Source organism: Xiphias gladius, chromosome 20, assembly GCF_016859285.1.
Source record: "Xiphias gladius isolate SHS-SW01 ecotype Sanya breed wild chromosome 20, ASM1685928v1, whole genome shotgun sequence".
Taxonomy (NCBI): domain Eukaryota; kingdom Metazoa; phylum Chordata; class Actinopteri; order Istiophoriformes; family Xiphiidae; genus Xiphias; species Xiphias gladius.
In genome coordinates this window covers 15,861,722-15,887,102 of record NC_053419.1, presented here as the reverse complement: position 1 = coordinate 15,887,102, position 25,381 = coordinate 15,861,722, and the positions used below count along the sequence as shown (strand labels likewise).

Genomic DNA, 25,381 nt, shown 5'->3' with positions numbered 1-25,381 from the left:
AGCAGTAATCCCTACTACAGGACCCAAGCCCACTGACTCCCAAGGGAAAGAAAACAGAAAATAAGCAAAAGAGAGAGAGAGAGAGAGAGAGAGAGAGAGAGAGAGAGAGAGAGAGAGAGAGAGAGAGAGAGAAGGCCAGTGTAATCTGCAAGCAGCATGACCCCAGAATAAGATTATCTGAGGGGAATAATATAGTCTGCACGGACCTCTAGAGTTTTGGGCTCATAGCCATGCTCACTGGTATCAAAATACATGCACATGGTTGACACACAAAGGTTGATAAAGCTGGAGAAATCATTTGAGTGGAAAGGGTGGGAAGGATGTGAAAGATGAATTAATCCTTTTTTCTGTAGCTGAAAAGAAATTTCACTTGTCTTAAAGCTGACTTGCTGGGAGCAGGAAAGATATTCCCATTCAGTGGTCTATTATATTTCATAGTAAATGCCAGTCTTTTACACTTCAGAATAGAGCTGCACAATTAATTATTTCAAAATTGCAATTTTGATCCTCTACCTCACTGCAATCTAATTTATAAAATGACAATGATTCTCTATCTTTTTCATTAGCGGGGAGACTGGTTACATGAACCCAGTGTTCTTAATTTCTCCTCAAGTGGCAATGAGCCATTCAGAGGCAGAAACAAACACAAATCTAACATATATGAGACAGACGGAAGAACAACACTGTTTATTTATTGTGCCAACTTTTGTCGGCACAATAAATATGAGAGGAAAATTAGTCAGCATCCACAAAACTGGTGACGGTGAGGAAGAGGAATCAACGTGCACAAGCAGCATTGGTTACAATGTCGCATATCTGTTTAGTCATGTGGAAGGACACTGAGTAAACACCTCGCACTGGTAAAGGAAGTGATATCAAGAAAAGACTAGAAGGTCGACCCTGAGTTATGATTTTTCTGTCAAATTTAAAACTTTAATTTTATGAAAACCCCTGCCACCTAAAGTCTTACCTGTTGGAGTTAGCAGAGGAAAACTGTTGTGTGTATATAATGGCAGTGGATTCAACACTGTGGAAGCAGCCTCACTTCTCAACTGGACAAAGCTTTAGCAAGGGCTTCCAAAACCTGCTCCATTTGGCTAACTAGCAAGCCTTGAAACAGGTTTTTTTTTTTATTTCAACATTATAATGTTAATAGAGTGTTTAACAATGTGGTGAATGCTGCTCTTCAGTTACTTTATGTGTTACGCTTGTGTGATGCTGCGGTGAACACAGATGTTCTGATTCCCACAAAAGCTGCTCCACGCTGCCGGCAAAATCCTGCTACCCCAACTCCCCTCTCTGTATCGCACAAAAAGCCTGGTGACACTGACATTTTCACATGCTTTCGGACTGCAGCGATGTAACAACCAAGAAGTAAACCGTTGGTCTAATGTGTTACACTACTTTGCTACATAGACGTCGTGCCACATAAAATATTTGCTGCTTTATGGCTTGAATACTTGGAGTAGGCAATGATTTAAACCATTATAAAACAAATTTTAAAATAGATCAGTGAATCTCCAATACTGTCGCACGTATGAACATATTCCTAAAAAAATATTTTCATAGCAAATTTTTGGCAAACCTTGGATAGAACATACTAAGTGTCTTACCCAAATCCTCCCATGTTGGCAGCCGCTGTTCCCTCTCCAAACACCTTACCAGCTGAAGACCCCATGGTGTTGCTGAATGAAGGGCTGGAGCCAAACGATGCTGCACCACCAAATGCTGGGGAACCACCGAAAGAAGGGGGACTCCCAAACACTGGAGCACTGCCAAATCCACCTGTAGAGGGGAAAATAGACACGTTCTGAATAAAGTTTTGTAGCAGAAAGTAGTGGATCATATACAGTGAAGTACATGGTACTAATCAGTGTTTTTCTACAAAGGAAAGATAAAAAAGGTGAGTTGTGAAGCAGGTTTTGTGGCTTTAGGTCATCTAAATAGGATATTTGATCTATGTCAAGGGTATTTTTCTTCTCAGGGAAGTCTCCTGTGCTACAGACAGAAAAAAACATCAGTGTGAAGAGTTCTGCTCAGACTCCTGTGTAAATATTACTATACGTACATTCCACATGTGGTCTGAACCAGGACTTACTTTTACCTTGTTATTAGCCTGTAAGTAGTGTAAGTAACAGCAGGTCTAATGAGTTGTAACATTTCCCCCACTGTATCTCATCTAAGCAGGGTGAATACAGTTACTATATTGTGTCTTGTTGTGTATAGTACACCACTGTTTTGGGACAGCACAATGGTACAGCTTAATGACGGGATGAATACTTCACATCAACTCAAAGCCTCAGAGGTAGCAGTGGCAGGGGGAAAAAGGGCGTACTGGAATTACAGCCAGGCTGCCAGCATGCTCCAGTAAATAATTGATTGAGCTAATGTAACAAGATTACATTCCCTGTACATGGGCCAGTGATAGGGCACTAGTGTGCTGGGTGGTACTAGTATCCCAGTGGACTGGACTGTAGCTTGGATAGCTGCTGCTATTTCTTATTTTTAAAAAAGACAAAAGAAAATCCAAGGAAGAAGCTCAATTTACATCTTGAAAACCAAATATTCTATTTGGGTAGGGTTTACATTAATTCTTCCTACTTAAACTTGCTCTACACTTAATTTCATTTGAACTACTCCTCTTTAAATTGTTGACCAGCTCTATAGACTTGAAGTGTGAGTTTATAGTAGGCAGTTTAGACCATGTGGAGGATCTAAACGGGTTAACTGTCCTTTTATCAAGTACAGAATCTGTCCCTCCTGTATTACAAATTAATAAGATGAAGATGTGTTTGGTATGGTTTCTATTAGAGGTTGTATTCTATGGCTCCCAAACAGCACTGTAACATTTGTGACCCTACTAGGTAACTGTTAAGTTGGAAGCTATCCTAAAAAAAAAAAAAAATCTCCTCCCTTCCTCTACCTACACCTAATGTTGCTGGTGTCCTACTATACAAATAAAACTCTCTTCCCATTTTTAAAAGGGGATAGTATTTATCACCATCTGTTCGCTAAAAAATGAACAAATGAACAGGTCTGACACACCTCCCACAGAGGTGGTACAACTCAGAGAAATCAGTGGCTGATATTAAAATCTGCAGACATGAATCTTCCTGTATCATAAATAAAACCATAAATAATCAGCTGTAATGACATTACTGTTTTAACTGTTATGTATAGTAAACATAAAGTAAATATATGGTAAATAGTGTACATATATTTTAATCTACACTCTCTACCCATAACATTGCAGATCTAATGAATGGTGATATTCAAGGTAAAGATCCCTTATATAAAATGATAGTTTTGATACTTTTTGTATTTAAAATGTCCCTCTCACACTTAAATCAATACATCAAAAATATGATTCATTGCACTGCGACTTAGCAGTTCTGAGAGGTAACACAACAGTATTCTGGCAGGTAATGACTACCTCACTTTCGCTCTACCGGGGTGAGGAGACACAGACGCTTGCTGTAGCTCAGATGATACAGGAGAAAGCAATGTCAAAAGTTGTGTGCTGATTAAAACATGATTATGTATAGGTGCACAGCTTTTCTATCACAGCTGCCCCACTATCACCGAACCTCACACATCACTACACTACAGCCCCTAAGCCAGACCTTGACAAAATGTGAAAGAACAAAGGATATCAAACATCTCTAATACATGCCCTCTCTGAATGAATCAATGGATCCCTCCCCTAATTAAGTATGAACAGCACATGGACATAAGTCTGGTCTGAAAATGTTAGCATTATAAACTATCTGATAAAATGTTACCTGCAAAATACAAGTAAGCGCTATTTTCACAGAGCGGGTAGGAGTATCTCAAGAATAGGGCATTAAGGACCAAAGAACAACAGTAATATTATAATATGGGTAAAGTTGTACCAGGCTTTGTCGGAGTAGAGAAGGAGCCAAAGCCCTGCGCTGCAACACTCCCTCCTCCAGTGCTGAAGGTCCCACTAGGCTTCTGCTCACCAAAGGAGGTCTGTCCAAAACCAAAGGTCTTGGCACCACTATTCCCAAACAGACTGTTTGTACCTAGAGAAGTCATAGGCAAATAAATGTAACTTTTAAGGACAGTAAAATGAGGGTTTGTCTCCAGTACTTTTGCTTAATGGTATCCCCATTTTGTCTCCAGTATGGTACAAGTAAGTTGTAACACTGAGGACAGAGAAAAAACAAAAACATATCAGTAAACTATAGTTTTTGTAGATTGTGTTAGCCTACCTGTCTGTGTAGGCTGCCCAAACCCTCCGGTGGAGGCGGTGGTGCCAAATGGGTTCTTGTTGGCAGCCTCTTCAGTCGGTTTGCCTCCCAGGCCACTAAAGAATCCTCCACCAGCTGAGGAGCCTGCTGTATTGGCTGAACTTGACCCAAACAGACTCCCACCAGATGATGGCTGCTGCTGGGAGAGAAACATTAGTCATATGATGTACCCAGAATGGGCAATATTTTGAATGTTAAGACAATACGATCAATCAAACTAAACAATCAGTGAGAGATACCTGTCCAAACACACTCCCACTGTTAGGTTGTTGGCCAAACACAGGGGGGGCAGAAGAGCATCCAAAAGCTGTAATAAAAAGAAAAGGAAACGGTCAAGAATGAGACACTCCCTGTTAACTCTGCACTACTAAAATAGATGCAGTGTAGCTGGTGATGCCATGATTTTCTAGACACCAATGTACAACATCGCTTCCCTTTCTTCCACGAGTGTCATAAAATAGAAAGAGCTGACTGTGGAAACTTGGACCCCCACAGAGTCTGTAGAAAGGAGCTGTGTGTAACTGCTGAGCTGATACATTGACATCAGCTGTCCACAGAGAGAGAGACACAGACATTCCCATTCTGCACAGGGAATTTAGAGAATCTTTGGGAATGGGACAACTCCCCTCATGCCACCCTCCTTATTTAGACTGCCACATCACCCCAAATCTCACAGCCATTGCCACACCCCCAACCCACTCAGGCTGGCAGTATACTTCAGACAAAATAAAGTGTCAAAGTGTCACATTTGGCTTCAATCACCACAATATGTGCAGGTCAGCCGAATGGGTTTTCAAACATCCTCCATCAGTTTCCACTGCCCTTACGGATACAACAATATAATTCAGTGATTGTCAGACATTGTTAGCGTCACCATTGTCAGTTGCGACTGAACTGTTTGTAGCCATGTAGCTCTGATTAGCGGATATAACATCACTTTGTGTCTGGCTGACAGGTTTTTTTTTTATGGCTCACTGTTTTGAAATTGAGAACCCTGTACAGCCGATTATTTTGAAAGCCTGAAGGTGTCATTTTGTAATTTATGAATTGCCACAGGATTGAATTTTGTGAACTGAAGATGCCGTGTTTATTTACATATGCCATAGCACAATGTGAAAGAAAAACCACTTGGTGGGAATGACTTGAGAAAAAGAAATAGTTTAGATTTAACCCAAATAACAAAAGCTGAGAAAGGCAGAAACGTCATCAACATTTAATTTAAAAAAAAAAAATTGCAACGGGAAGTTAAACAGGGCTGATAAACAGATTAACGGTAGAAGGCAGGTAAAAACAAGATGGAGTCCTGTCAAAACTTTTCAGCACAGTTCCCTATATTCTCTGAAACAAGGAAATGTTTTTATCATTAACAACACTGATGTCACAAGATTTACAAAGTACAAATCTGATCAGGCTTTTAGGGAGTAAATTATTCTAGCATTTGTATTTTACACGATTTAAGTGACATTATTCCACTCTTAATTATGTTTACAAAACTCTTGTTTCTATAGCAATACTGCTAATGTATTCTTCAGAAATGTTAGGTTTCATTACTCAGTGGAACTAAATAAAATAGTAAGCCACAAACTATTCCTGTATTTTACCACTGAGCAGCAAGAGATCAAGTACAGACTCACACTCACCTGAGGGTTGTCCAAAGCTGAATCCTGTAGATGATGATGTAGTTGTGTTACTCCCAAACACAGACCCTTGCCCAAATCCAGAGCTCTGGCCAAATGCTGGGGCTGTGCTTTGTCCAAACAGCCCTGAACCAGTGCTGCTGGCTGTGTTGGCACTGCTTGTGCCAAAAGAGAAGGAACTCACATTGCTAGCAGTAGAAGCACCAAAAAGACCTCCTCCTCCAGTAGTCGCACTACTAGAACTTGTTCCAAATGCTGACTGGCCAAAAGAAAAGCCACTGGCTGTTCCAGTGTTGCCAGCAGGCTGGCCAAAGCCGCTCACCTGGCCAAAAACAGATTTGCCAAAACCAGTTCCAGTTGACGTACCAAACCCAGATGAGCCAAATCCTGTGATTGCTGGGGCTGAGGGGGCTGAGGAAGCTGGAGATGCAGCAGGTTGCCCGAACAAAGTGCTAGTAGCAGTAGTTGTTGCACTGTTAACAATGGTAGGGGTGGGAGTGGTGGCTGCATGGGCAACTGTGTTGATAACTGGTGTGACTCCAAGGGAACTGCTGTCTGTTGTTGCAGGAGAAGGCTGAGTAAAAATGGAACCAGGTTTGTCAGAATTGGGAACCTGAAATGCTGCTGGTGCTACTCGGGAGACAGGTGCCACAGCAGGGGTGGCAGCAGCTGAAGTGGGCACAGGAGCAATGGTGATGGTGTCTGTGGTGGCTTCTATTGTGGGAGCAGCACTGACTGGTGCTGGAGGGGTGGCTTCAGTTGGTGCAGTGATGGAGGAGGAAAGGTCTGGGGTAGGGGCAGTAGTGGCCAAGTGAGGTGCGGGTGTTGGCGCTGTGGGTGCTGGTGCTGCAGGTGTTGGTTTGGCTGCTGTGGTTTCTGTGGTGGCTGCATCCCCTACGGACTCTGGTACAACAGGGGGACTGGCGCTCTCTACAGTGGGTTCTGAAGCAGGTTCTTTGTCAGGGAATGGTGTGGGTTCTGTAGGTTGTAAGGGAGCTTTTGGTTCCTCTGAGGAATCCGAAGATGCTGCAAGAAGACTACTGAAAGATGTAGGTAAAGCTGTGGCAGTTGAGCTGGACTGGGGAACAGAGAAGGCTGGCTTGGTATTCGATTCAGGAGGCTTGAACAAACTACCTGACGCTGCCCCCCTGGACAAGTCTGCTAATGTAGAATCTTCTGCAGACTTTTGGAGACCTGCACCAAAGCTAAACTGTGCTGCTCCCTTGCCCATCCCAAGCCCAGTGTCCCCAAAGGTAAATGAGGCAGTAGTAGGTTTGGTGGAGGATTCTTTAGCTTCTTCTCCTTGGCCCACACGTAGTCCGGAGAAACTGCCCAGAGTCTCTCCTCCAATTGTTTTAGGGGGCTGTGGCTCTATCCTGAGGGCAGTTGGGGTAGACGTCAGTTTGGCTACTTCTCCTGACTGGTTCTGAGGCAGGGTGGGGGACCCAGTACCTAAAGCAGGGGAGGTGGACTTTGGGGCGAGGGAGAATGCCTCCTCTCCAGTCTGGCCAAACGCCATCTTGCCATTTCCACCAAAGGAAAATTTATTCACATCCTTTACTGGAGAGGCATAAGGAAAAAACAAAACAGAAAATGATAAGGGCATGTATGTTTTACATCTACAACCATTGATAGTAAGCTGCTCTCGTTTTTACCTTGTGACATTCCAGCTCCCTGTGTAACTGAAGCAAAACTGAAGCCTGTGGACCTGCAAAAGAAACCATTTAACTCACAATGAAACAACAGTGACAGTATCTAAGGTCTCTGTAATGGGGAATATTTCAGAGTGAAACAGAATATCTGGGCAAGGTATTATTTCTAGAGGGATTTGATCAAATTGCTGGAGGCTCTGGAGCATCACAGCGATTCAGAGCTTCACAGAACTATTCACCTCCACCCATACCTCATTAACCCATGTGGTTAGATTAGGAGGCAGGGGCGAAGGGATAAAATTTATAAATTAGACCTAAGCCACACTCTAATGAATATGTATTGCTCCAGTGGCTACATTGACCAGTCTAGTGAACGATCAAGTGCAGTCTGGGCTAACCAAACCTTTACAGGAAAATAGAGGGATTTTGATATATGAATAATCAAAAATTCGAAAAAGGTGATTAGAATTTAGAGCATTTTTTAAAATTGTTTTTGCTGTGCCATTATGATGAGTAAAATCATGAAAAAAAGATATACAAAATAATGTTAAATGATGTTTATATTTCAGAATTCTTCTCTAATTTTCATAAGCTGACTAACCCTGAAGTGAAGGAGAAACCTTTGTTAGTGCTTTGATCCACTGAGCTAGCGGGTGCCACGGAAACATCAGTTTTAGACGGCTGACCTAAAGGACACAAAGTTTATGAAGTCAGTCAAAATCTGTCATGGAAGTTATAGTATCACCTTATTTTGACATGAAGCTCAAAGCAAAATAAAAGAGCACAGTTTTGCAGACCTATGGTCAAGGATCATAAGCAATATTCTGGACTGTAATATTGTTTATCTGTAATCAAATCTGGGCAATAGGTAAGAAGAAACTTTCATTATACAGTTCACATACATCAAACAATGCTTACCAAACACAAAGCCTGTTTGTGAGGTGGATGTACTTTCACTGGACATCTTCTGGATACCTTGGGTAGGATTCTGCAGAGACAGTTTTAAACAGGCACTGACTATTGTAGCTTAATTCTGCAAGGCCGTAATACTTAATAACACATTATAGCTATTATGTCTAGATTATGTCTGTTATGAAAGTTCAAAAATCGTTAGGCAACTTCGTTCACATCATGACAGATAACAGCACAGTTGTAATGAGCTGTAATCTTAAAACAGATGTTTTGAAAAAACACTTGCAGCTATAGATCACTATGTTTGGATCATTTCTATTAAACTGAACTTGGGCCCATACAAGTACAAAAATTTGTGTGAGGAGTTCCCCTGTCACCCAACTGCAATTTGTAACATCAACATGGGAGGGCACTGGGATATTTCTCACCCATGCAGTTAAGGGTCTGTCTTCACATGCAAAACTGTCAGCAATCTGTGAATTTTTTCATGTTGAAAGTTGAGAGGAGAGGGATAAAATAACACTGAATTTGGTTCATTTTGATTATTTAAATAATGTTATGTAAAATGGATAAAAATAGGCTGAGGACATTTATTTGTGCATGCACCATGCCACTGTAAAAAGTTGATATGCGTAAATGTCTTGTAACCAATTAATCTGTGTCTAAGAAAAGCAGAACAGGTCTTTTTTAAGTATATGTGGTAGGGTTGGCTCATATGGGCAAAAAACAAAATCTTCATATTGTTTCAGGTATTTTGACAATGTTAATATTTTTTTCAGATTTCATCAGTTCTGTAAACATATAAACTGTGAGTGATTCAATAAGTGTTTATGAACAGTATGAATTTGAGAATACTCTGTGACAGGACTACAGCGAGACATAGGTATGTGAAAAAGATGAATGACAGCTGGGTGGTTGATGGACAGATAATACTCACTCGTTTGGCCTGGTTGGAAGACACTGTTGCAAAGACTTGAGCTGCTAGATCTGGTACTGATGAGCTGGAAAATAGCAGACGAAGGAGAAAAGAAAGTGTTCAGGTACATCTTGCAATTAAATGAAATGGGCTATTCATGTTTAATAAAACGAGGCGTCCAAATCATGTATATGGTCAAGCAAAAACCTGATCTCTGCTACCAATTTTGCCTATACGTGGGAAATGACAAAAATTGAATATTTCTGTATGTATATGTACACACACATATATCTCAAATCTAAGATTTTGTTCTAGTAAAATAAAAAATATAAATATTGGCTCTCTACATTGGGCTGGGAATCATTTGAAGGAATGTCTGAACCATTACTGTTTGACAGAGGGAACGAGGACAGCATGTTAATGCAGAATCAGGGAAAAGCCCACTTTCATAATCATCTTACTCTCACAATGCCTTACTTTTCTTATTTGTTATTGTAAGCAGGCTTTATTTGGGAAAAGCCCCAAGGAGGGATGGCTTGCCGATATATCAAGCAGAAAAGTGGAGCACAGCCCAGTGAGGCGGAAAGACTAAGGCACAGGAGACAGCAAAGGGCCAAAGAGCCAAATGAAAGACATGAAGAAAGGGAAGTGAAGAGGTTAATGGTATGAAAACAGACCATCATGCAAAGGGAATACAGTGCAGCCTCACAGTTTTGTTTATGCTCCATTCTTCAGCATATTGGTTTTTATATGAAACCAATGCTTAATTTAAAATCTAGTGTGCTGCTGCTGAAGTAGAGCCAAAACAATAAAATACACATCATAGTTTTAATAATTACAGACGGAGTTGTATGTGACATATAACAATACTACCTACATTAACTTTAGGGAAGTTAAGAAAGGTAAGGAAATGTAGAGAGAATTTTTAACTCTGAATACTGAAAAGATAAGACTAAATTTAAAAAATGATGAGGAATATGAGAATATGGAACAGATTTAATGATTAAGGAAATAAGCTGGGATGCCAATGTATGACGCCCTCAAAGACTGCTGGCTTCTGCGAGCCATGTGCTTTGGCTAAGAAAAGGTGATTTCATTGACCTGATAAATCTACGCCAAGGAGACACACTCAAAACAAACACTGAACCCATTGAGGACTCATAGTAACAGACTGTCTACTCATTGTATCGGAAATAGATATATTTAATCAGAGAGCAGACAAAACAAACAAATTATTTAATTAATCACAGAAAAAGATGAAGCATGATGTAGTGTTGGATGCATAATATGTCTGCAAAATTATAAATTTTTTGAACCAAATTACTCAATGTAATCCTGTTTCAGTAATATTAAACTGGTAGATTTAAGTGAACCCAATGATTCTAGCTATCTTTACAAAGTAAAGACAGTCCTTTACTTAAGGAAATCCAATAGTATTATTCAAAAAATCTGTATCCTTTTACCTGATGATACTGGACACTGGCACAGGAGGCCCTTTGTCCTTGAGCTCCTGAACATTGACCACCTGAGGAACAGTCTTCAAAGTGGACTCTGTCAAGGAAGTGCTGACGACAGCTGGAACACACACAAATTCATATGTGAGCAAGTGATGTAAATACAACATTTAAATCAAAAATAGAACAGACCAGACACATGTAACTGAACGGCCTGAGTGTTTCCATGGCAATATAAGCCTGGTTTGAATGATACTGAAACTAACAGTTTAGGAAGTGATTCTCAGATGTGATGGGGAAATGAGCTGAGACATAAAACTGTCAAATTTCACATGATTTGTTATGTAAGTCTGTGTCTCCCCCTGGTGAATCACAGTGGGCATAGCAACATGATATTAAAAAAACAGCTTATTATACACAAAGTGTTGCCCATAACAACTTAATAAATCTTCATCATCATCATTTAAAAATAAACAAATAGATAATTGTTTTCAATTGCAGTCAAACGCTGGTGACCGTTCTTCATGTTCTGTAGTGTTCTTCCTACCTGTCTTCTGATTGGCCATCTGCCTGCGTAGGGCAGCAGTGGCTGCAGCCTGTTGGGCAGGGATGGTGACAGGTATGGTCCTCTCAGATGGTGGGGCTCCATGTTTTACCGTCTTTGTGGCAAGAGCAGTGCTATCAGCCCCGCTGAGGTTGATCTTATTGGTTGGAACTGAAATACAGTGAGCAACAATTATGAAACAGGGGATGTCTACTAGTGTTTAATAGTTGAACTCTCTGTTATATGTGAAATTTAAAAGCAGTCATCTCATGGCTTTGAATGCCTAACAACTGTATGTTGCATTACATCGTTGTTGAATTCTATAGCAATAGTTGGTATTGATTTCCTTACCAGGGCTAGCAATAGGGCTGAGTCCAAAGCCCATACCCTGTACTGAGTGAATTTTGGTTAAAGGAGTCGACTGGATGGCTCCAAAGCCTGGCTGGATAGAGGGGGTCCTCACAACCGTGGGGTGGCGGGGGGTGGACAATGCTGGGGGTATTACAGACATGGGAAGGGGTTCGGGCTGCAGTTCTTCCTCCTCCAGTTCCAAGTGAGCTGGGTGGGGGTCCAGTGACTGGGACAAGGAGGAGGTAGAGCTCACATCATCCAAGTCCTCATAGTATTTAGGTGAAAGGAAGGCTGAGCGAGACAGGTTGGCTGGAAGAGAAAGATGAACATTGGTGGTATAGCTGCATTATGGTAATATTTTATACAGTGCCATCAATATTAGAATTTCAACATGAATCTCACTGGGATCATGAAGTTCCACAAATTTTTTCTGTAATTTGAATTTTGAAATGTTCACTGTACCCAGTGTTTACTTGCTTAAGCAGACCTTTCTTCACTCTTATTTGAGAGTTTATGATAAAGCTAAAATACACTTTTAAACTTTCATACAACCACAAATTTCTAGTTTGTAAATCAAATTTGCAAAAAAGAAATCAATTGAGATTCCCATCTTTGGTTATCAGTGTTACCCTTGGTAAATTTGAGTAAGAGATGTGTACCTGGTGCAGTCGAACGGACAGGAGGCATCTGCCCCTTTGAGAGGAAGTTACGTAGCTGGGACTGTTTCACTGGTGATATCTTGACTGATGGAGAAAAAACATCTATAGTTAGTATTTGTCAAAATTAATAAATATGCTTTTTTTTTGGCTTTTTATATCAAAAACACAGAAAGATTAATACCTGGAGATTTGGATTTGGTCTTGGGAGGGGTAGTGTCCAGCCTGGCTTTCAGGAGTGCGTCCCTTAAGCTCTCAAGCTCACTTTCCAAACTGTCATAAAACAAAGAAACAACATCTTTTAAGTTGCAAACAACACCTTTTCTAAGAGTTATTTGCAGTGTACTGATACACATAATTAGAAATGAACATTAACATCCTGTAAAGGCTGCTACACTGAAATGAGCGCAATCTTTATGTCATTCATGAAATACAATGATTATATTGTTAGCTATTATGCCGTCCAGTTATGAAAACAACGTGCTGAGCTGCATTTATTTAGTTTTCATTATTCAAAAACTGTTAAAGATTCAAATTGTAGCCCATTTAAGCCACGGCTCATTTGAGGTATGAAGTCCCTGATTCCCTAACCTGCTCCACAGGTTCTCTCCTCTCACCATGAACTCGAAATCTACAAAGTTTAATACTCATTTATCCCTGAGGTTCTCATATTCCTCCACTCCTACTCATTGCCTTTTGCCTGTCCATACCCAGTAGTTGTTGCTGAAGCAGTATTGCGGTTTATAGTTGGCGTGGTAGTCTTGTTGTAAAGTCGCAGTGACGTGAGCTCCTTAACCAACTGGTCCAGTCTGTTCTTTTGCTGGTTGATGATGTACAGGTTATTGGCCAGTGTAGTGAACAGACCCTCACGGCCTGGCACGACCATGTGCCTGTGAAGAGGAGAAATATTTTATAACAAATGATACTCCACCCAAAATCTTTTCAGTAATACTCAAAAAGCTGGTGTTTTGTGCTTACTTTTGCTTTTTCTTCTTCTCCAGGTGTTTCTCCCATTCCACATCCAACACATCATTGACATCTTCCACAGCAAACATAACATACTGATACAGCCTGCGAATCTCCTGAATAAAGGAAAAGATCAAATATAATAGAAAAATACTTTGAGTATGTAGGTAATACATTTAAAGGCTTTACAATACTTTTACGTATCCACTCATGCAAGCATTATTTGAATCATCTGTCTTTCTGTGTCTCACCTTGAGCTGTTCCTCACTGCGCGGGTCCAGAGGTTTTTTGTACAGCAGCTGTCTGTAATTCCTGTCTCTGCTCAGCTCACTCTGGGCTATGGCTTCTTCTGCCCCAGCAAAGCCTTCCAACAAGGTGGTCTTCAGAGTCCCAATGTCCCCATGGAGAGACTGAGAACCAGAAAAAGAAAAAAGGTTGGAAGAGGACAGCAATGTCATAACAGGCCTTATTCAATAAGGAGACCACAACTATTAAACTCAATCAACAAAACAACTAAACATTTATGACAATGCGGTTTTGGACAAGGCTCACATTATAATCCTGCCAATACAAACAAGTCTAGATACAAACATTATATTAAAAACTATGAAAAGATACGTCAGCCTATGGCTTTTAAATACATTTACCAAAAAGACTAAAAAGGCTTGTCTGTATATGGAATAAACTTTTGAAAAGTCATTAAGTCAAGATATGGGTATGCTTTAATGAATGAAACATTTAGGGCTGTTCAAAATACTGTTTTTGCTGCAGTTTTCAACAACAAAAGTTAAAACGGAGAAGAGCAGGGCATAAGCTATAGACATCAGTGTTTCCGCTAGAATTTCTTTCAGCAGTAGTGCTGTTGCACGTGTGTTGCCAGACCAATGCTTATGCAAGTTGGTTGAGGAATAGCTTAAAACGGCCTTAAAATAATTATAGATTTGGATATTCATGTTTGCCTTGTCAAGTGTGTGTGAATTTACTCTTGACACTTACGGGACTTTCGAGGCCCAGATAGCTGTAGTAATAAATGTCAAAGGATGAAATGCCTCAGCACAGAAAATTACTTGATCTTTTTTTCTTGAACATAAATAGAAATAGATAATATAAACTTAATGGACCAGTCTTTCCGAATTATGGGTTAGGGTTAGGGTTAGAATCTCGTTGTAAATGCACAGTGGCAATAATGGTATTCTATTCAGACTCATCTGAAAACTGAATTCAAATATAAATGACTAACAGGATAAGTGTACAGGACAAAGTTGCATCAGTTAATTTTAAGTTTGGATCGCTGGCACCCCATATGTCCCTTATGAGCAGGATATTAATAAAATAATTTTGATTGGTTTGTGCATGTTTATGCAGGCAAAGTAAAAATTTGTCCTCGCACTGTTTTTCTGAAATTAAATATTATGTTTTTGAGCACAGGCCTCAGCACCCCATTAACGTCCAAATGACTCCAAAGTGGTGACTCATTCTTTTGTGCAAGCAAAGCAAACATTTTTGATTAATTGATTCTCAAGTTATGAGCATTACAAACAGATAAATAAACTGTTTGTTTGGCTTGCATGAATGTGCACAAATGATGTAAAACTGAATGAGACCACTTTGGAGTTATTTAGGCCTAGACTTAAAATTTGAATATTTAATTTCTCAAAAACTAGTATGTCTGTTTGCACTGTCGCTGCTGAATGCATATAGGGGAAACACTGTATATACATAAACAACATCTGAACATGTTTTGGTTTTTCAACCATGCTCTTACCTCTGTAGTTTCCTTGATCTCCAGGGTAAAAATATGGAGGTCATCTGACTCCTTCCTCAACTCCTTCATTTCCTCATTGGTGCCAACCTTGAAGTCAGCTTTTGCACCTCTTGCCTTAAGGTCATCCAACTCCTTCTGGAAGTGTGCAATCTGATAACGAGTCAAAGACATGTCTAGTTAAGAAACAATTTGAGAAAAAAAATTGTCCAGACTCATTTCGACACTCTTTATAGTGACCAGGACTAAGTTGCATCAGCTATTGATAAATTCTTCACTTTTAATCAAAGTCCTTTCTAAGTTCTTAGTAAGGACTTAGTTCTTAGTAACTACTATGGTAGATAGTTTCAAACTAATGATTAATTAAATTGGGTTGCACCATTAGAGCTAGGAAATGCCTCAGCCAATAAATATGATTATGTATATACTGTATAATAAGTATTTGTATATACAGTATATATGGATATACTGTCATGTGTTAGCCAGCAGTTCTGTCAGTTAGCTATGTCGGCTAGCTAACAGTATGTAGCAGTTACTGGGTGTAAAAATTTGGTAGCAACTAATTTCTACGTGGCAACTAGTTTGTGTGGTACAATGTTTTAATTTAGTGATATGTAAAGTTCCACTTAGTACCCACCTATGCAACAACTAGCCTTGAACTTCAGATAGGCTGGTTCAGAGGGTGCCAAACTGACTTGATCATAATTTGTGACACGTAACGCTAATAAGTTAACATATTACACTAACTACACGAAATGTATATCATACATACCATAATTTGAAAAAACATGTGCATCTTAACCAAAATACAGAAAAAGTCAACTGTAGTCAACCTACTTGAAAAAGAATTTTCAGATTATCATTACATTTTGAGTAAGAGGAATAATTAAACGAGGGAACCTGAAGTGTGTAGTCATAAACACAAGAGTCTAGCAAGTATATATATTTCTGTGGTTTGGGCCAAGAAGCTATCACTTTTTTTTCACCAATTAAGAGTAGTACATGGTACCCTCGTGTTGACCGGCTCTCATGTCTCACCTCTTCCAATATACCAGCCATAATGTGATCCGAGTCTTTCTTTTGCTGTAGCTGCTTTTCCATGGCCTTCACACTAACAGCTGCCTGCAAAGAGAAGTGATAAAAGTACATCAAAAACTACTGTTTAAAGTCGGTTAAAAGAAAAACAAACACGTGCACAGAACCCGTATAAGTCTGAATAAAAAATAGATTTAAAAGATTTCTGTCATCTACTTAGTAAATATATATATTTTTCTTCTGCCACCAGCAGTTAGTTTCAGCTGACTCTTCTGTTGCTAGTAGCAACCGCTACCAGCACAGTTCAATAGTAGTTACAGTTCAACTGACATTTTTACATCCACCATTTTGTTAGATCTGTTACCACATAAATATTGCATGTTTTATCAACTAGGTACTCTTGCTGAAATTGCTGTTTTGCAATTGCTGATTTTATTTGTTAATTTAGTTTTTGTGTGTTCAGTTTCCCGCTTTCCATGTTAGCTGTTATATATAGCTTTTAGCTGTCTGAGGCTATTGTGCTACTAATACAGTGTAGTAGCTCTCTGTCTCCGTATATATTTACCAAAAAAACCAAAAACAAAACATGTGTCACTGTGTCCAAATAGCGGACATATTTATCTTTTGGCATATTTTTCAAGCAAAATATCAACAAGACAATAATAGGAAATCAAGATAATGTGTGAACAGAAAAATTCCTTCATCATAAACAGACAGGACCTGTGGAGTTTGGACACGGCCCAGGGCAGCAGGAGTAGGTTTCTGGACAACTGTAGGTGGCGTGCTGGTTTGAACTGGACGCACTGGCGCTGAGGCACAACCAAAATATCAGAAAAACAACCCTTGTCATGAACACTTAAGAGTTAAAGAATTCTTTGATAAAAAAGAAAATAAGAATGACACACTTGTGCAAAGTATAATAGTTAAGGAACTAAGGCATGTATTTCTTACCTAATACAGCTGGTGGCTTAGTGGCTGAGATTGGAGGGGTGATCAAACTACTGGAATTGGAGACAACTGCTTTTGGCAGTGGAGAATTGAAGGAGAAAGACTGTGGGGCTGGTGCTGGGGTCTCCAATGCTGAAAACCTTAGGTAAGAACAGAAAGATTTGTATATATATTTGTATATATGTGTAGAAACCTCTACGTGTCAGTCAGAACACGTTAATATAAAGTGATAGTTCGGTACCTCTCATTTAGATTCAATTTGACCATAGGCGGGGAAGCAGTGGCAAGGCTCTGGGGTGTTGGTGTTGGAGCTGGGGCTGGGGCTGCCACTGCTGACGGTTTGATGGAAGGGGTGCTGAAAGAAAATGCTGAAGGTCCTGAGGGAGTGTCAGAGGGAGGTTTGGCAAAGGAGAATCCTGAGGATCCTGAGCCAAAAGACGTGGATCCCCCCAGAGAGAAAGCTGGAGGGGCTGAAGTGGAGCAGGTAGTTGGGACCGAGAAAGTGAAGCCTGATGATGATGACGACACAGGAGCTGCAGGAACAACGCTGAATGGAGCAGAGGAGGAAGATGCAGCAGGAGCTGGAAGACTGGAAGCAGCTGCTGAAGTAAGACCAAGGTTTGGGAATGCTGCTGGGGCAGATGTGATGGCGGCAGCAATTTTGGGTGGTTGGATTACTAAAGAACCTGTGAATAGAAAATAAATAAGGCGTCATTTGATCTCAATTCATCTTAGGCAAGTTTTGACTTATTCTAGGGCCAACTGAATTAGCCTTAGGCAGAAGTCCACATTTTCTCTCTCCACATCATTCCAGCAACAGAAACAGAAAAATATAAAACAATTGTCAGTATTAATAAATAGCATTTTCTGAAAATTTTTTTAAAAATTACACTACAATTAACAAAAACGGTTTATACTTCTTTTCAGCTCTCATTAACACTACATCCAAACACAACTCAAAACGAGCTGTAGGCCCAATGTGATGATGTAAACAGCGATAAAACCAACAAACGTCATTAGTGTATTTGTAGTTTAGGAACAAAACTTTTATGCAAATATTATTCTTGGTCTTTTAAGCCCAATGAGGGATCTGTACATGTGTTTACTTATTTGAATGGTCTCTCAGGTTGTTAAACTGAGCTATGGAACTTGCTACTTGTCTGATACTATATTCAACTTTTAAAAGCGTCCCTTTACAAACAAATGGATGACATGTAAAATGATATTTCCAAGTCTGTCAACAGCCTACGATGGCACCAGGAAATGGAAAATCTGGCAAACACTGCATTAGATCATAATCATTTGAAGAAATACTGTATACCATTGCAATGTATGATAACGAACAACTGTGAAACTCTCTCAACAACATTTTTAGATTAAAACATCTGTTCAATTCACCAGCTTTCTTACCTGACTTGGGCAGTCTCTCCCCCTCCAAGGGGAGGAAGGTGGGGGGTGAGACCAGCTGCTTAACCCCAGGATTGAGGTTGAGCAGAGCAAATGGGCAGAGCAATCCCTCCGTGGATAGCATTAGCATAGTGGGCGCTGGGGGTAAAGTCTTCTCATCAGCTTTGAGAGGGTGGAAAGATGGAATACAAACAAAAGTCAGACAAAAGACATTCAGCTAGAAATTGTCAACATGACGTACAGCAAAAGGCAAAAATATGTTTACCATAATTCCATTAAACATACCAAACACATACCAAACATTACACCCACATACAGAGAATCAGGGGGAATCTCTACAGCTCTCTGGTATCAAAATTTGCAGACAATGTATTAACTGAGAACCATATCTGCGTGCGATCTACATTAGATAATAATACATTTTTGTGAGAAATTATTTAGCATTCTGCACAGTTCTGTGCTTACAACTCACACCACTGTACAAGGCAGAGAATTAACAGCAGATTTTGTCTGCTCACTCTGCCTTCTCTGCTCATGACTAAATGCAGTTTGTCACTTTAATCATTAAAGTGTTGACAGCATTTGAGCATAAAGACTGTATGTTAGTTCTATATTTATCTAATTGACTCTGGCTCATTCCGCCTTCCAGTGGTTAAAATAAGCAACCAGTGTTCCGTTGAAAAGGGCACACTGTAGTCATGTACAAGGACAATTGTCCTAAGATGCCTCATTTGGTGTGGGCAACAGACAAAAACGGCAAATCCAATCTAAACCAACATTTAATGATAAAACTTAGTATGCTTACACCAAATTAAAGATGCATTAGTCAGAGTTGATTTCAGATACAGAAATGCACACCGATCTGCCATAACATTAAAACCAGTTACCAGCTTTGTGTTGTGGCTGAATTGTTAATGTATACACAGTAATATCTCTCTCTCTCTCTCTCTCATATCTATATCTATATATCTATATCTATATATCTATTTATATATCTATATAAAAATTTGTATCTATATCTATATCCACAGACACAGACACACACACGTACATATATATATATATATATATAATTATGTACTGTGTCCTCTTCATTTTATCTAAAACTATTCTTCAAGTACAACTTTCACTGTCATCGGGGGATAACAGCGCTGGCTGTTCTTTCTCATTGTTTGATTAATTACCACTGACTCACCTCTGAGTATTATCCTACATTTTGCATCCTTTGTATATTCATTCCTTTATGACAGTATATTAGTATTTTATTGTCCCCATAAATTCAAACCTATATCTAGGACAGATATATACACCCACACACAAAAATAGAATTACTTATTCAATGTACGTATAGAAAAATCTATTCAAGCCAACAGAAAATGGCAAATATTATCTTTCAAGAAATAAAGTGACCCCAAGTTCTTCACAAAATAAGCACACAATGCAGAGAACAAAAACAAAGAAATTGCAGCATCTAACGTTTAGTTTCATCTACGTTACGAAACTACAGTTTGAAATATAGCGAAAAGCAAAGAGAGAGAGGGTGAAAGAGAGAGTGAACAGAAGGGAGAGGCACACGGTAAACCTCATCAGCATTCTGCAACTGGATTGTCTGGGCTTTGTTGTTTGTTGTGGTCCTCTAGCTTGTCTGAGCCATTTTAATGAGTGAATTTTTTTCTCCACAGATATCGTTCTCTCTACTCTCGCTTCGCTTTCCCTATCTAATGTCTCACTTCGGATAAAGGTTTTGATCAGACTACAATCATGTCAAAAATGTTGCCCAAATTGCAAGTTTTTTTTCACGGTGGGGAGGGAGCTCTTAGAATGAGCGAGGAGAGATGTGACTAGACAGCAACAGCAGCTCTACGTGAATGTCTGACTGACTGGGCCAGTTGAGATAAAACAGTGTACTGAGACTGTAGCTTATCACTATTCTTTACACATGCTGCAATAGAGCACTGCAGTGGAACCTGTATGCACAAAGAAACCTCAAATTGAAAGTTAACTTGAATATGACAGAAAGCCCCTGGTTCCTCTTCCATTAGAGAAGATCTTTATTATGCCTATAAAAAAAACTTTACTTCTACGTCTTACCAGTTTCCCCATGAAAAACTCTAAGCATGCATGTTCATTAAAACAAGATTATCGATAAGCTTGTTTTGATTTGCAACATGACAACCATTAGGGCACAAACAAACATTAGGGCAGATCAAACAGGTTAAAGGAGGAAATACATAGAAAGCCAAACCCCCTTACAGATGTGGATCTCCTGCTGGCTGGTGTAGTCTATGGCTAAGCCAAGGGGCAGAGTGTCTTCATTTGTCTCGGTCACTGGAAGCTCAGCCCTACTCGCATCTTCTAGGATCCAAAGTTCCCAGATCTAAAGGGACAATAATTCGTGGTCATCAGTCTACAGACATTTGGTGTTTTTTCCTCACACCATATAGTAAGCATCAAACAAACTGCAAATTAAAACAAATTAACACAATGTCTGACATCTCAAACACTTGTCATGTTTTTCTTTCAAAACTATAGTTTACTTCTCTCCTTGAAATTTTTTTTGGAAGTCCATCATAGTGAGAAACACCTTTCATTTATATCTATATTTAAAACTGTTTGTCATTCAAACATAAGATTTCTATAACATCTTCGGCTTTTTACTTAATTAGGTACCTTATCGTCTTGTCTGGCTATGACGCTGACCTCAATGGAAGCTGCTGATGCAGCAAACACAAGGTCCCTGGATGAAATAAACAATCAAGTAAAGCAAAACATTACACCAATTTTACATGACATTGTAATAAAACAAACAGCCAAAGTTTGAAGGAATTAACAAAACATTTAAAGTCAACAGTGATAAGGATTTTTGGTGCCTACTTTAACGTAAATGCCTGTATATTGTGATCATTCTTACCAGTCCTCTACATGGCTAAGGAAGTAGTGGTGTAGTCGCTCAGTGCAGCTGCCGTACACTGTGTCACTAAAGTTCAGATACTTTGTCTCCATCCTATCATCCTTTTTCTGTAAAAATAAAATAAAATATAGAGAAAAATAAATACAAATTACACTTTACAACATTCATTTGGTTAAGTTACATTAACAAGATGGAACAACCAATGACACTTCTGTATGTCGAAAGCAGATTTTAGCTGCTTGATAAATTATCATGATATATGCATTGGCATTAACATGACACAGAAAGAGCTACTTACCTACAGTAAGTAGCTCTTTTAGCGAAACTAGAAGCAAAAGCCTTGTACAGGTTGTTAGTCGCTAATGTGAAGCATCACACTCAAATAACATAACATACGACAAGGACGTGCATGTCAACTGTGGTAGGAGACTATGTAACCACAGACTGACGGTGTAACAGCACAATACGGAGGCATAATTTGACCTTCAGGTAACATTCATGTGAATTTCACAAGAAATATATGGTCAAATTTATAGGTGAATTACGTGGATGCAGAGCATACTCACAAGGAGGGAGATCAACACTAGCTCAGGAGGAGTCTCAAGGGACCCATCTGCAGAAGCATATACCACTGCAAATACATAGGTTTTCAGCCACAGCACATCCAGAGCTGAGAAAGAGAATGGGGAAAAAACCCATTAGTCACAGATGGGATTTAGCACAGTAAAGACAGTAAAATGTAAATTAGAATATGTAATATACTGTGGACAGATAAACCCTGTCCTAATGTGCCGTTAATAATCAAGATCAGTATATGGGCATACATCACAGATCTCATTTAATTTTACATATGTAGGAGTGGCCATCTTACCTTTGACAGGTTCATCAGAGGAAGAAGTGTAGAAGTGTGGACACGGGATAACTTTCTTCTCTTCTAGTGCCTTTTGAACAGACGAGAAGATCAGTTATTCACCTTGTCAGTTATTGGGTGGTGCAGCTCTCAGTGAGCAATATTTTTTTTTTTTTTTTTTGATCACAGTGAATTAGCTTCACTCACTGGTGTATACTGACAGACTGTCGCGTTCATTTTTCCTGCAGCGACTTGTTTTCCCTTTGGACTCCAGCAAACTGTGTGAAACAACGTACATTTGAGCCAATGTGGAGATATGGAGTACTGCTAAACTCAACTATTATACTCAGTCTCACTCACTGCATGTGATGCCACTTGAAGCAGGGAGCTCGGCCTGCACTTTGACACTGTCAGTAACATCCAAAATCATCATACTGCCAACAGACAGACAGACAGCCAAAGTGGATGCCTGAGTGGGATTCCACTTCAGGTCCTGCACTAAAGTGCCAAAGGGTGTGGCTGCCTGCAGTGATGCAAAAGGTAACTTCTGTATTCTTGCCTGGAAAAGCAAAAAAGAATCAACAGGTCAAATGCTGAAGTGACTAAATCTGGCACATACTAGGACATTTGGTAGCTGAACACGTGGGTGAGTGAAGTAATCAAATTTAAAATGAAATTTGTAAACCTGAAAATCACAATGGTGTTAATTCCAAAAAGATATTTTATTATCTACTTACTACCTTCTCCTACCTATTCTAACTGGTTAACACTGTATTTATAAAGGGTCAAAATACAAAAAAAGTAGAAGAATTTGGAGACTTTATGGAGAATTTAATTACAAATTATGCTGACTAGCAAGTAAAAACATGTCATGATTTTCTTCATATTAGGGGTCTCATCGACACTATAGCAATGACAATGTAAGCTTCAAAAGGAATCCATTTTGTTACAGAGATGCATCAACTCACTACCATAAATGAGACTGTAGATAACTTCTACTTTTATTTTCCTTTCAGGCATTTCCTAATCTGAATTAGACTTTGTAGAACCCTCTGTGCACAATGTGAACATTTTTATGAGAACAGATCAGTACTTTCCTTGTAGTCACTTAATTTCAGTCAGTCAGTCATCTGCATTGGATAATTACTTACTGGAGGACTGTATTGATCCAGAAATCTAGAGACCTAGAGCAACACCTTCTTGCACAGTGCAGCAAAACTGGTAAATCAATCTTTAAGGGGCTCTTTATTTTTGTTATACAGCCCCTGGAAGAACCTGAAATAAGCATGATGTGTGCCTAACACACTGGTACATTAAGTAAATTGACTAAAGTAGTCACCTTGTTCATGAAGGTGCGGACATCATAGAATGTGAGGAACAAACCCGCTCCCTCAGACATGCCACATACTGACAAAGTAAGCTCATCACAACTGAGAGCCAAATGGTGCACAACCAGTTCCACAGTCACCTCTGCCAATGGCGCTATCCCACTGACTAGAACACAGAAGAAAATTGGAGTGAACTGTGAGTAAAGGAGCTGAGAGGAAATCAAGTGAAAACTGTATTCTAAGTAAGATTGCATGACATGACAATGCAGTGCAAAACTGAATGGATAAGTATTCGAACTTAAACCTGTATGGTCATATTCATACCTATTTCGTTGGAGTTACCGTCAACTTTATCAGCAGCCAATATATCTCGAGTCAGGTAAACTTTGAATGTCCTGTCGAGCCCAACAAAGGTTAAACCAAATTTGTTTGAGATGGTAAGCAGACTAGATCTTTCTTTTGGCAAATCATCAGTGGGCTCAAAAACTTTTGCTTTCTTCATCTGACGAAACTGAAAATCCTAAAAACAGAAAGACAAGCACTGTTTGTTACTTCATAGTGAGCAGTTATGTATGCTAAACAAATGTTTGTCCAGTTCAATAACTGCAACTTAAACGGAACAGGAGGAAAACAATAATATACTGTAAACATGCTTGACAGCATGGATTTTGTGCTTTACAGACAAGAAGAGCTAGTTTTCTTTAGCTTCATGAAACAAGTATTTGGTCACTTTAAACTAGTTTTCTTGACACCACAGGTGCACAAAGCCTCGAATCGAAAGATAAAATCTTGAGTAACAACTATAATGTATCATGTCATGTTAGCTAAAGTATTGATGCTAAACTGTTTTGGTAACGGTACAGCCAAATGTATTGAACGTCACAAGTATTTGATCACTTTATTTCACACACAGGCCATTGTTAATTCAAATATTTTCAAGTTCATATTCAAATGTCAATGAGCACCTTAACCTAAATGCCAATAAATACCGTGCTAGCATAAAAACTGAGCGCATAAAAGTAAATGCGAGCGCTTTTTCTTGTTATGCTTTTATACTGTTACTGAAGTCTCTTAACTTGTAATCGCCTCTAGTCTATAAATGTGCCTCTGTAGATACTTTTGGGTTAAGATTGATTAAACAGAAGACCTAAACCCGACCAGCTAACGCTAAGCTAACCAGAACCACAGAAGATGAACTGGCACGGTGTTAGCAAACATTAGCTCAGACATGCTAACCTGTCAACATAACTTGCAGATAACAGAGCCTACCTTCATTTCCCTCTCAGGAGGGGAGTCTGTGTCGTCACTCATGCTGGAGGACAGACGCTGGTGCTTTTCCAGTCGATCTGTTGTTTGAGTTTATTTATTTCCTAGTTTGTTTCCGAGACTAATTTCTGGTGAGCCACATTAGACTGTGAGCAAAGCTGAACACACGCCGCGCCGCGATTTTGGCGAAGAAAACAACGTCATTGCTGCGTAGGACGACAAATGGATACCAGAGCAGCCTGAGACCACAACACTGAGCTCGTACACCGAAACTCCCTTCACAAAATGGGCACAGCGGTCATATTTTTGCGGTATCCTAGAATTACATTCAAAAACAGACACAAGAAATATACTTAGCTCCAAGGCAGATTTTAAAAAGTACAGGAATTAATGAAGAAACACTACTTAGAAATTCCCCAAAGAACACTTGAGCTATCGCTCCGCGTCTCCATCCTGACGGGCATAATATAAGTCTAATAATAAAAATGACGGGGGACTTTGCAATGACACTG

The 25,381-nt window shown here is 39.5% G+C and overlaps 1 protein-coding gene across 4 annotated transcripts in view; it reads right to left on the bottom strand.

Annotated features, from left to right (window-relative positions):
* The window catches only part of nup214 (nucleoporin 214), a 60,086-nt gene extending 34,939 nt beyond the window's left edge, over positions 1 to 25,147 (bottom strand). For 3 of the 4 annotated variants that reach the window (XM_040157351.1, XM_040157352.1, XM_040157349.1), the window contains exons 1-33: positions 24,873 to 25,147; positions 23,928 to 24,123; positions 23,615 to 23,769; positions 22,636 to 22,834; positions 22,483 to 22,553; positions 22,297 to 22,366; positions 21,992 to 22,095; positions 21,426 to 21,532; positions 21,185 to 21,251; positions 20,768 to 20,891; positions 18,518 to 18,676; positions 17,349 to 17,793; positions 17,111 to 17,247; positions 16,880 to 16,968; positions 16,163 to 16,246; positions 15,128 to 15,277; positions 13,614 to 13,772; positions 13,375 to 13,478; positions 13,107 to 13,286; positions 12,581 to 12,669; positions 12,400 to 12,483; positions 11,741 to 12,049; positions 11,393 to 11,560; positions 10,855 to 10,966; positions 9,413 to 9,476; positions 8,482 to 8,551; positions 8,165 to 8,249; positions 7,567 to 7,619; positions 5,915 to 7,471; positions 4,514 to 4,581; positions 4,236 to 4,413; positions 3,894 to 4,046; positions 1,614 to 1,785 (exon numbers count right to left, since the gene is read on the bottom strand). In XM_040157351.1, coding sequence (XP_040013285.1) covers positions 1,614 to 1,785; positions 3,894 to 4,046; positions 4,236 to 4,413; positions 4,514 to 4,581; positions 5,915 to 7,471; positions 7,567 to 7,619; positions 8,165 to 8,249; positions 8,482 to 8,551; positions 9,413 to 9,476; positions 10,855 to 10,966; positions 11,393 to 11,560; positions 11,741 to 12,049; positions 12,400 to 12,483; positions 12,581 to 12,669; positions 13,107 to 13,286; positions 13,375 to 13,478; positions 13,614 to 13,772; positions 15,128 to 15,277; positions 16,163 to 16,246; positions 16,880 to 16,968; positions 17,111 to 17,247; positions 17,349 to 17,793; positions 18,518 to 18,676; positions 20,768 to 20,891; positions 21,185 to 21,251; positions 21,426 to 21,532; positions 21,992 to 22,095; positions 22,297 to 22,366; positions 22,483 to 22,553; positions 22,636 to 22,834; positions 23,615 to 23,769; positions 23,928 to 24,123; positions 24,873 to 24,914 — 5,804 coding nt within the window. In that variant the 5' untranslated portion in view covers positions 24,915 to 25,147. The remainder of the gene's footprint in view (positions 1 to 1,613; positions 1,786 to 3,893; positions 4,047 to 4,235; positions 4,414 to 4,513; positions 4,582 to 5,914; positions 7,472 to 7,566; positions 7,620 to 8,164; positions 8,250 to 8,481; positions 8,552 to 9,412; positions 9,477 to 10,854; positions 10,967 to 11,392; positions 11,561 to 11,740; positions 12,050 to 12,399; positions 12,484 to 12,580; positions 12,670 to 13,106; positions 13,287 to 13,374; positions 13,479 to 13,613; positions 13,773 to 15,127; positions 15,278 to 16,162; positions 16,247 to 16,879; positions 16,969 to 17,110; positions 17,248 to 17,348; positions 17,794 to 18,517; positions 18,677 to 20,767; positions 20,892 to 21,184; positions 21,252 to 21,425; positions 21,533 to 21,991; positions 22,096 to 22,296; positions 22,367 to 22,482; positions 22,554 to 22,635; positions 22,835 to 23,614; positions 23,770 to 23,927; positions 24,124 to 24,872) is intronic. The other variant, XM_040157350.1, reaches the window with a different exon arrangement.
* Positions 25,148 to 25,381: the final 234 nt, after the last annotated feature.